The sequence below is a fragment of the Microtus oregoni genome, unplaced genomic scaffold, assembly GCF_018167655.1.
Source record: "Microtus oregoni isolate MIOR12 unplaced genomic scaffold, Mior012 000028F_ref0000031, whole genome shotgun sequence".
In the NCBI taxonomy this organism is placed as follows: Eukaryota; Metazoa; Chordata; class Mammalia; order Rodentia; family Cricetidae; genus Microtus; species Microtus oregoni.
In genome coordinates, this window is record NW_024543087.1 from 10,643,890 (window position 1) to 10,655,427 (window position 11,538).

General features: G+C 41.4%; 1 protein-coding gene across 2 annotated transcripts in view; it reads left to right on the top strand.

Moving 5' to 3' along the window:
• LOC121464215 (programmed cell death 6 interacting protein) overlaps positions 1–10,015 on the top strand; it is a 52,897-nt gene extending 42,882 nt beyond the window's left edge. For both annotated transcript variants that reach the window (XM_041676936.1, XM_041676937.1), the window contains exons 13-18: positions 461–709; positions 1,824–1,958; positions 3,003–3,097; positions 4,564–4,687; positions 5,536–5,720; positions 6,527–10,015. In XM_041676936.1, coding sequence (XP_041532870.1) covers positions 461–709; positions 1,824–1,958; positions 3,003–3,097; positions 4,564–4,687; positions 5,536–5,720; positions 6,527–6,701 — 963 coding nt within the window. In that variant the 3' untranslated portion in view covers positions 6,702–10,015. The remainder of the gene's footprint in view (positions 1–460; positions 710–1,823; positions 1,959–3,002; positions 3,098–4,563; positions 4,688–5,535; positions 5,721–6,526) is intronic.
• Positions 10,016–11,538: the final 1,523 nt, after the last annotated feature.

Sequence of the window (11,538 nt, forward strand, 5' to 3'; positions counted from 1 at the left end):
TGAATCCAGGGTTTCATGCATATTAGGCAAGCTGAACACTGTGAACTGTATTCCCAGCCCTGAAAGCTAATCTTCTCTCTCTCTCTTTCCCTTCCTCTTTCTCTCTCCCTATCTCCTTCCTTTCTTTCTCTTTCCCTCCCTCCCCCTCTTTCTCTGTAGGCTTGGCTGTCCTGAAACTTATTATGTAGTCCAAGCTGTTCTTACTTTTAAACTCATCCACCTGCGTCCACCTCTCAATGCTGGGATTAAGGCTTGCATCATCAAACCTAGTTTGAAATATTTTCTTTGCTGTAACTGTTTTACTTTGATAGGTCCATTTGTTTCCAGTACCAAAAATTTTGAATTTTGAATATAAAAAATGCTCATTTCTCAAGAGGTAGTGCAGAGGGATTGTGTTCCTCAGCCTTGAACTTTGTGTTCAGGGATGTCCTACCAGTGACCATGTGTGTTTTTTGTTTAGGTTGTAAATGTGTTAAAATCCTTATTGTCAAATCTTGATGAACTAAAGAAGGAAAGAGAGGGTCTTGAGAATGACCTGAAGTCAGTGAATTTTGACATGACAAGCAAGTTTTTGACAGCCCTGGCTCAGGATGGCGTGATAAATGAGGAGGCTCTTTCTGTCACTGAGCTGGATCGGATCTATGGTGGTCTAACAGCTAAAGTTCAAGAGTCTCTGAAGAAACAGGAGGGACTTCTAAAAAATATCCAGGTACATTTATATATTTAATAGGATGTGTGTGCCAGATCTATGACCATTGAAGAATGTGAAATGAAGAATTCACCGAGGAGAGTATGGTATATCTGCATAGTATGCAAAAATAAAGGGTCTTTACAGCCAGGTTGGCATGGAACTCACTGTCACTGTGAGACACAGGTGAATCTCAAACTAGCCATCCTTGTGTGTCACCTTGAAGAGTAACACGCACACGTAACGACTGAGAATGCCGTTGGTCTCATTCACCTGGTATGTGTGAGGTCCCAGGTTCAGTCCTAGTACTAGAAACAAAGTTACTTCTGGCTACATGCTGCTTAGAGAACATGTTTTCCAAATCATTTCTATTTGATTCCTTTTTATTGTTGTCTGTAGGGAGGGAAGAATCAAAATTAGTGGGAATCATTAATGCCTGCAGAATGATCGGGCTAATACATGACTTTAGCTGTGTATCAAACTTGAGATGTTGCCATTTTATCAGTGAATGTACAGAATTCTTTTGTGGTAAAAGTATTCTAAAATAATCAGTTCTATCTGGGTGCTTTTTGTGTTATAGACTGATAGAAATTGGTAACCATTGTTAATTATGTTTTACTATTATTGAATTTGTGATATTTTTACTTACGAAAAAAGTCAAAACAGTTTATGTGACACAAAGAAATTCCAGGTATTTCTTGTAATTTTGCATACCAGTAATCATGATTTCATAATTGGAAAATAGATCAATGGATTTTTTTGTTGTTGTTTTAGTTTTGTTCTTTGAGATGGTCTTACTATGCACCCCTGACAGACTTGGTGTTTTTAGAGATCTGCTTGTCTCTGCCTCCCCAATGTTGGAATTAAAGGTGTATACCATTACACCTGGCCCCAGTACAAATATTTTGATTGGCTATCAAGACGGCTCGGGGTATAAAGGCGTGTGCCACCAGTCCTGATGACCTGAGTTCGATCCCTGGGACTCATGTGGTGGAAGAAAAGAACCAATTCCTGAAATTTGTCCGCTGTGGCACATGCATACCTACACACATACATGTGTATGCACAAAATAATAAATGAAAGAAAAGCTAAATTAAATTTATAAGTAAATATACACTTTGTTTCTTTTACCAAGGTTTCACACCAAGAATTTTCTAAAATGAAGCAGTCTAACAATGAAGCTAACTTGAGAGAAGAAGTTCTAAAGAACTTGGCAACTGCATATGACAATTTTGTTGAACTTGTAGCTAACTTGAAGGAGGGCACAAAGGTATGCGTGCACATGAGAGACTAGAGATAATAGGTACAGATGGGATACTATTGATAGTTCCAGTTGGATCAAGTATCTGCATTTGATTTGCTGGTTTTACTGCCTTTTGCTTCTGTCAGGCTTGCAGAGAGAGAAGGCTCAGCGGAGGCAGCAACATTTGGTGGAGCTTTGAAGAATAAGTTGTGTAGAGAAGGGACTTACGCATTGCAGGTAGCAGGAATTAGAGCTATCAAAACCAATGACATCTTCTTTAGGGCTAGCTGGGACTGATCTGTGGTGGGAGGGGACACATGGCTTTGATCTCCTGTGATGGTGGTGTGATGAAGACAGACTTCCTGAGTATCAAAGTATTCTTCAGATACGTTCTAAGTGCATTCCTTGATTTGTTCTTTAAAGGGTTTAGAGGAATGCTTAGCTATATATTTTTCCATGATTGTTCTGTTTTTGAGAAAAGTGATTTTTAAGTTTTTAAGATACAAAGTTTCTTCCGGTTCTTAATTTTATAATGGTTACTGAATAAAGTTACCTTGATGAGACACAGTATTTGTTCTCAACAGTCTGTGAATAGATAACACTGTAAAGCCATGGTGCAGCAGGGTAAGATGCCATTCATTAGGACTCAATGCTTTGTTCAAGTAGATAAGAAGAATTCTCCAGAGCGCCTTGGGTATTATCTGCAGTGACGGCCCGTATTTCATAGTTACTGTACAGGTTTAACTCAGCATGATGATAGAATTAGAGTCATCTCTTAGAGGTTGGTTTTTATGTAGGGATTGGGAACATATTCACAGTTATAAAACTTGTAACTTACAGCTATTTAATATTTAGTGCCAGTATTCTGTGAACATGATCTCTCCTTAGTTTTATTTTCTTTATCAATCTTGGTCATATTTAGTACTAAGTTATTCAGTTGATAGTATGAATGTGAACAATTTTACCTTCTAGCCCCAGCATCATTGATAAATTAAATTATTGTTAGAATTTATTTTTCCTTAGATTAAAATTGCTTTTTACTTATTACTTGTATTTGCTCTTTGCTTATAGTTTTACAACGAGCTGACTGAAATCTTGGTCAGGTTCCAGAACAAATGCAGTGACATAGTGTTTGCACGGAAGACAGAGAGAGACGAGCTCTTGAAGTGAGTTTGTTTTGTGTGTCAGATTGTACTTAAGCTGCTTCCTTGTGTTTAGAATGAACTGGGTAGTGCTAACACAGCAATTCCCCTCTGTCTTCTGAGCATTTCACAGAGTCATAGGGCGTCTTGATCTGGGATGAAAGAATGAAGGAACAGAAACCCAAGGTGTGGAAGTACAGAGGGGCACAGAGGTGCAACAGCTCAGGAGTAGTAACTTGGGGAAGACAGGTGGACAGATCAGAAAATAGCACAGTCCCTTCTGCAGGAGCCGCTGAGAAAGCTGGGCCTATAGTAGAGGACTGACATAGTGAGTCAGGAGGAAGTTGACCCATGCTCACACAAAGGTACTGTGTTTATGATGTGAGCAAGGGAACAGAATTTAGCAGCCTTTGACTAACACCTTAAGGGGAGATAGCCCACACCTGGCTGTAGATTTTTTATTTGGTAACCTGTGACTTCTGTGAGGAACACCATCCCCTGTGTAGGGTAACCCCAATTAAACCCTCGCATATGTATATATATATGTAATATATGCACATATACATGTATGCACCCATATATGAATAGACATCTACATATATCTCTATATATTTAGGAAGTTTATAAAATTGTATCTTTCTGGATGACTCTTTCAAATATCCCTAGTGTTTAGTTATCCCTCTCTCCTGCTCCTCACCCTCCCGTTGTCCTCCTATTTCCATCTCCCTCCTTATTCCCCTTTCCTCCTTCATGTCACCTGTGCCCTATTATCTCAGCCTCCCTTAAGATCTTTCTTCCGTCTCCCCTCGTGGCCCCTTTCTAGTTTCCTGGCTTGTACAGGTCCTCCAAGAAAACACACAAATCTAGAGTGACAGATTATTACATTAGCTTTTAACACAAAATAGCTCTGTGCCATGTATCTTTAAGCAACAGGTTAAAAAATTGTTCTAGAAATTGATATATTTATTTGCATAATTAACTCATCTTTATTTTATCTCCTTTTTGTTTGAGACAGGCTTTTGCTACACTGCTAGGGCTGGCTTTAAACTTGTGATCTTCTGTCTCTACCACTCTGGGGCTGGGCTTATTTGTGTGGACACTGATGTCATACTCAGATTGAAACATTAGCCCAGGGTCCGAATGGGTTATAGTTCTCTGACAGTTGTGTTACTAGTTTTTTGTTTTGTAATTAACTATTATTAGATAAAAAACAATCTTCTAAGACTGCTTGCCTAGTTAAGACATTCCTTATTCTAGTTACAATGAAGACGTCTGGAAGAACTCTATCCTTTGCTGGTCTTAGAAGCAGAGTCATACTTTGTTTTGCCGCAGGATTAAAGATGCACTTTTTAGGCAAGAATAGGAGCGTGTTCTAGAATACTGTCATTATTTGGAGGCATGCTTGCTTAATATGTGAAGAAAAACAAAGGAGGTAACATCTTACAGGTGTTTCTTCATGGTGTTAACCTTAACGCTCTGCCTCTCACAAGGGATCTGCAGCAGAGCATTGCCAGAGAGCCCAGCGCTCCTTCCATCCCTCCTCCGGCATATCAGTCCTCCCCTGCTGGGGGACACACCACAGCGCCTCCAACTCCAGCTCCAAGAACCATGCCGGTGAGTAGGCCAGGCCTGCTGCATTCCTATCCTGCAGCTGGCCAGCTCAAGGCTGCAGTGGAGGGAACTGGTGGTCCCCACCTGTGGTTGGGGGTCCAACTTTGTGATGGCTTCTAGTGTATATACACAGCAGCACTCATGAATTCTTACTGCCAAAAATGTTTAGCCTGAGTGAAACAATATCCTTAGAATGGACTTTTCTTCCAAGTGAGAACAGTGATGGAAAAAGAAGCTCAGTTATGTCCTCAGAAATGGCTGACAAACCTAGAGCATGAGATGCAGATTTAGATTCCCCTGTTTTCTAAACCACATGCGAAGATGGGAGGAGTTGTAGATGAGAATGAATAGTTAATTACAGTCTGTGGCACGTGAACCTTGATTTGAATTTGATTCACAAAGGCAACCACAGAGACCTTTCTTTCAGGTGGGTAAGAATCTTGGATCTGGAGTGGATATTCACCAGACCTAGGGAGCAGCATGATTGTTTTGGTGACACACTGAGTGTTGATGTCTGTCTGGAGGGCTAGCCCTGTGAAACTGGCAGCTTTGAATGGTTCTACAGACACAAGGGAGACAATAATATTAACAGTTGCTCAATTTTATCGCTTCTCATGTAATTGTGTGTTTAAAGGTTTAGTAAAGAGAATTTGGCGCCTGACAGTAGGCCCAGTAGTGTGTGTGGTGTTGGTGGAGACAGCATGAGTAGATGTCAGCACTTCTTCAGAAGTCGGGGAGTGACTAGCAGGCTGATGTCTGAGAGTGGGGGTGGAACAGTCCGGATGCCTTGCTCTCCCTCGTTATAGCCGAGAGCCACTGCACCCTCTGTCATCGCCTGTGTTCTCTTTCAGCCTGCGAAGCCTCAGCCTCCAGCCCGGCCTCCACCTCCTGTGCTTCCTGCAAACCGAGTCTCCCCTGCTGCTGCTGCTCCCACAGGGGCAGGGGCTGCTTCACCAGCACCGCCACAGACCCCTGGGTCTGCTCCCCCTCCACAGGCTCAGGGACCACCGTATCCTACGTATCCAGGATATCCTGGGTAAGACGGTGACACTCTGTGTCACCAGGAGTTAACGAATTTCTAGCTGTGACTACTCTTTAAAGACAGGCTCGTCCCTCTCTGAGCACAGATCTCATGACTCAGCCATGATGTCGGCTTGCTCAGAAATTAAAATCATGTTACAGTTGCATATTTGAGGAACTGAACAGCTATTTCCTAGATGTCTAGGATATATATTTTTATTTTTTGCATCTTTCATTTGTATAAACACATCTCTTCTGTGTGAAATTCAGTACCTGTGCCCCAGCTGCCTTTATGTGAAGCCAGGATCATAAGCCTTGTTGATGTGCGTAACTTGGGAATCTCAGTATCTAGTAAACTGATGTATGGAAACTTAGACTGTTATGTGATGTTTTTGAAGGTTAGCCTTCTACGTGGGAATGTCTATTTATTTGTTTACTTATTTTCGTGATGGTGGGAACTAAACCCAGATCCTCTGGAAGAGCAGCCAGTGCTCTTAACCAGTGAGCCATCTCTCCAGCCCTGGGCAGGAGCATAGCCAGAGAACTAGAGAACTTCATTCAAATAGGCAGTTTCTATTTTTATTCTTCCTTTAGTAGTGGGAGTCAGCATTATTATTTAGTATTATATATAGTATTAGCAGCATGGTAATCTTTGATTTAATTAATGGTAGAGATGCCTTTTCTTTTGAAATAAGTCCTTTGTCTCACTTCTCTTTCCTAGAAGAATGAAAAGCTGTTATTGAAAATTGATGTTAGAGTAATGACCTCACTCTGCAAGGTTTGACTTACCAACCCAGTGTTTTGTTTTCTTCTCATCCTCAGGTATTGCCAAATGCCCATGCCCCTAGGCTACAACCCCTACGCATATGGCCAGTACAACATGCCGTATACACCGGTGTACCACCAGAGCCCCGGACAGGCTCCATACCCAGGACCCCAGCAGCCTACCTACCCCTTCCCTCAGCCCCCACAACAGTCTTACTATCCACAGCAGTAATGCTGCCACATGCCGGCGGTTTCAGATCAGAGGGACAGGACAGCAGCTGCCGTCAGTGTTGTAAGCCATGTTCTGGTCACTCAAGCGTACTTTGCTCTACCAACTGCCGTGGATAATTTCTGTCTGTGGCTAAAAGCTGAAGTCTGGGCCCCACTTCCACATTTGATCGCACTCGTGAGATTTTGCTGCTGTTGCAGTATAAACACTAGGTATAATAGCATTTGAAAAAAATTACAGTTCATAAAACATTGCAAATGAGAAATTAAACCTGCAAGTGAAACATTTGAAATTAGTGTACTTTATAAGATGCGGTTGGAACAAAGATGGCTTAAGTACTGATATTCAAGAAAAAGTTTTATTTCTCTTTTGGTTTATTGATTTAGTTTAATTTCTATTATGATATTTTGCATAATCAAGGCATTGTAAATCTTATAATTTAAAAATAAATTACTTAAGAACAGTTGTCATTGTTATGTTTTGTCATTGCTGTCTGTTCCTTTCTGGTATTAGCCTCTCATTGTGTATGTTCGCAGGTTAAATGTACTGTGTTGAAATGCATGGCCAGCGCCAGTTAGCGGTCAGGTTTAAGGTTGCAATATGAAAGCGCAGCGCTTAGCTCTACAGCTCATCTTTCATATTCCGAATAGTAAGTTCATTTTCAAAAGTCCTATAATGTGGGAGACACACAGTTGTTACCAAAGATTCTTCAAATAAATACAAAATTAAAAAGTGTATATATAGATAATGTTTCATTGTTAGATTTTTCCAAGAAGGTGGTGCAAATTCTGGTAATAATTCATTTCCCCCCACCCATAATCTGCTTAAAATAAGTAGCTGCCATTGACAGTGCTGTCTGATGTGGTAGAAAGTTCCCTGTGCCTTTCTTGTCCTTGGTGTCACCCGTTCTTACCTGTAATGTGTAGTATGCAGTGTCTTTGAACGGATTTTAACCCTTCCTTTTAAAATTTCTTTTTCTTCTTCTTTTTTATTTTTTTAAAGTTTGTGGCTATTTTGTAATTCAGGGAGTAATTCAACAGCACAGTTTTTGGGGACGTGTGCTGAATCTGGAATAGGCTGGGACCTCATGAGTCTGCTCTGACAATGCTTAGTTGCTGTGCAGGCCTCATTGGCAGTTGAGGAGATGCATCCTGGACAGGAAGCCATGCTGGCGGGATCTCAGGGGCTCAGTGGGCTCTATCTGTGTGAGGCTCCCAGCACATTAGGTGCATGAGCAGACACATGAGCGGACTCCTGGACAGGAAGCCGTGCAGGCGGGATCTCGGGGGCTCATGGGCTCTGATGAGCAGACTTCTAATCTGTGCTTGGTTTCTGAGTTTAACCTGACCTTTTCTTGCATTATCATCTCATCTGAATGATACTGTCACAGTCCACTGTTGGTTTCATTGACTGTTTGGGCGGATATTTAAATGTAAGACTGAAGATACAATTGTAAAAGGGAGTAAATTGGTTTAAACAAATGTGTATTTTAAATCACCTACTTTGTTGTATGCAGAAAACACAAAGATGTGCAACTTCACTACAATGACTGACTACCTGGAGTATGGACATTGGCTTAAAGTCCAACAGCTTAGCCTTGGCAGAACTAACGGTTAAACATACCATTGCTCAGCTTCAATGTTTTGGATTACTTAGCATTTGAGATGGGTTTATTTGAGTCCTCTGTAAATGGCATTTAAGTTTTATATTCTCCCCACTTGAGTATCTTATACTGATAAAAGACATCCCCTGAGTTAGGGAGTTTCCAGATTGCTAGCCTATACTCCTTACCAATGCGAAACAGCCTCCAACCAACCAAACAAACAAACAAAATGGCCTGAATATTCTCTTGGGGAACGGGGGTGGAGGTCTAAAGGAAAGGGTGAATGTATCAGAGAGCCAAAGGGGGACGGGTCAGGCCAGCAGCCATTCCTCACTGCACTGGGCCTGCAGGGTCACAGAGGAAGGTCAGCATAGAGGGGGAGACCCCGACTCTGGGGCAGCCCCTCTCAGTGACCTAGCCCAGCTCTTTAGGGAAGCCTCTTGTGTGGCCGTCACCTCTTGCCAGGTCTCTCATCCTTGACTTGCTCAGGATGTTCCTCTGTTCTCTGGGGTGAGGCACCATTGATCTTCAGTGCTAGGTTTGCCTCCCTAAGCCTGTCCCTAAGCCTCTTTCTGTGCCTACTGTCCTTCCTAGAAGACAAGATGGCGGCCCTCATTGGGGTGGATTGCCAGCGCACTCTAACCCTGTGCTCAGTTTGCTGTGCTTTTGAGAGCGTACTGTAGAAGTTACTGTGCACGGTGCTGTTTCCGTGGAGGTTGAGGGTTCCACTCTGGCTTTAGCGTATGACCGGTGTTTATAATTAGACTTTCTGTTACCTTCTTAAATTAAGGTACCCACCCTCAGGCCATTTATGTTGCCTTCCTGAGCCTATTATGAAATGAATTACCTGTCAACTACTGAGGCTTTGCCGAGAAACCAGTAAGAAGCAGGGAAAAGCCATCCAACTTGGATTTCCCATCCTCAGATGGCTGGAATGGCTTGACCACTGGATGCGGTGTCAATCTCTGAGCTGGAGACCCGTTGCTCTGCTCTTTGGTCTTTTCCTTAGTTAAGAAAAACAGTCCCATGACACTCATTGCACAGCAACCAGTCTCTGAGACACCCCTGAGTCCACACTCTGACACCCTTGCAGTCATGCTCCCCAGTAAGTGTGGGGATCACAGCTATATCCCCACCTCTGTCCCAGCCAGCAACCTTTCTAGTCAAAACAGACTGGTGCTTTCTTTTCCATTGAGCTTACATTTTGCAAAACATTCCTTTGTATACATTTCCTAATTTCATAGACAGGATAAGATGGTGAATGGGCCTCAGTTTGCTAATGGGAATTTTTAATCAGTGACTAGGGTGTCTTGCAGCCTTGCTACAGCCCCGTGACATGTCATTTCTAAGACTTGTGCAGTTGTTAGTTGACTCACACTGTAGAACAGGGCACAAGCTGGACCAATCCTTTGCAAGAAGAGTTAACATTGCTGGTTTAAATGCAGACTTAGAATAAAGTGGAAGAGCAAAGAAGGAAAATTATATTTTTAACAAAAGAGAATATTCAGGCTTTATTTCTGGTATGAAGTTTATATTTTTTAAAAAAATATATCCTATATTATCACACCAGAGATTTTAGATTCCTTTCTGGTTACAAACATTGCTGGTAGTTGGATTATATTTTTATTGTATTCATTTCTCTTAGGGGGAAAATTGTAAAGAAACAAAGATTCCAGATGAATGTATCCTAGAAATAAAAGTTGAAAGATTCTTACTTCTGTGGAGTATGAATTCTTATTTAAAGTGTTTCTCCTTCAGCTTCATAGTTCCCACAACTGCCCTGACAGCGGTGGGTTGGGCAGTAATCCATCCTGCAAGACTTGAGACTGCAAAAGGAAGCCTGATAGCTTTTAGTAGCTGTCCGTTTCATATTTGATTGTTGTGGGTGGACTGTGCTTTTCATTAATTAGCAATTCGATTGTTTCATATTTGATTGTTATGGGTGGACTGTGCTTCTCATTAATTAGCAATTCGGCCACAGGTCTTTCAGACGTGCATTTTCTTCTAGAGACAATTTTTGGTCTAATTTTTGGAACAAGTCAACAAGATTATTACAATATTCATTAATTGGAGAAGGGGTAGTGAAGTGTGTTCATCTTCCCTCCCTCTTTTTATTAATGCATGTTAATTATATAAAATAATACATTTAATTATGGCATTTCATACCCCACCCATTACCTCCTTTTGTTCCTGTTATAGGAACAAGGCTCAGGAGTCAAATAGTCCCTTCCTTGTTCCTTATACTTTTATGTCTTTTTATTTTTTGAAATTAGATTTTGCATATGAGAGAAAATGTGAATATTTCTCTTATTTTTGCTTAACACAATGACCTCCAGGTTCATTTTCCTGTAAGTGACATAATTTTGTTCTTTCTGTTTTGGTTTTTTTTTTTTTTTGAGACAGGGTCTCTGTAGCTTTGGAGCCTGTCCTGAAACTCGCTCTATAGACCAGGATGGCCTCAAGCTCACAGAGATCCGCCTGCCTCTCCCTCCCGAGTGCTGGGATTAAAGGCATGTGCCACCACTGCCCAGCTCACAAATTTGTTCTTTATGGCGGAATAAAACTTGATCTGTTGGTAAGCACCAATGCTGACCCCATGATTTGGCTATTGTGAATAATGCCTTAGTAAGCATGGGTTCAGGAATCTTCTTTGTGTGCTTAGATTTCTTGAGCATATACCCAGAAGTGGTATGGGAGGGTCATAGGGTAGTCCTATTTTTAATTTTTTAAGGAGTTTCATTTTCACAGCAATTGGACATTTGTAGAAAATTGGGAAGAAAGCCCAGGAATTTTTTCCATTCTCCTCCACCCAGCTTCTGTCAACAGTTTGCATTAATGTCCTCGTTGGCCATATGAATGAACCAATAATTTCACACATTAAAGTTCATAGTTCACATTGGGGTCCACTTTGTCCTAAATGATAGTTTTGCCAAAAGCACATTATTTCTCCATCATTAAAGCTTCATGGAGAATAGATTTACAGTCTCCAAAATCCTGTGTCAATTACTCACCCCTCCCTCTCCAACTCTTGATGAGCATTAGTCTTTCACATTGTTTTTCCAGTGTTACCTTTTCCAGAACATCAAGAGTTGGAAACACAGTATGTAACATGTTTTGAGACTGATTCCTTTGTGTCTGTTTCTCTCATGCCTTTTCCTGCTCAACAGCACAGTGTTGGATTTACCTGCGCATATGACAGTCCAGCTACCCATTTGTCTTTTGATGGATCCTGGGTGC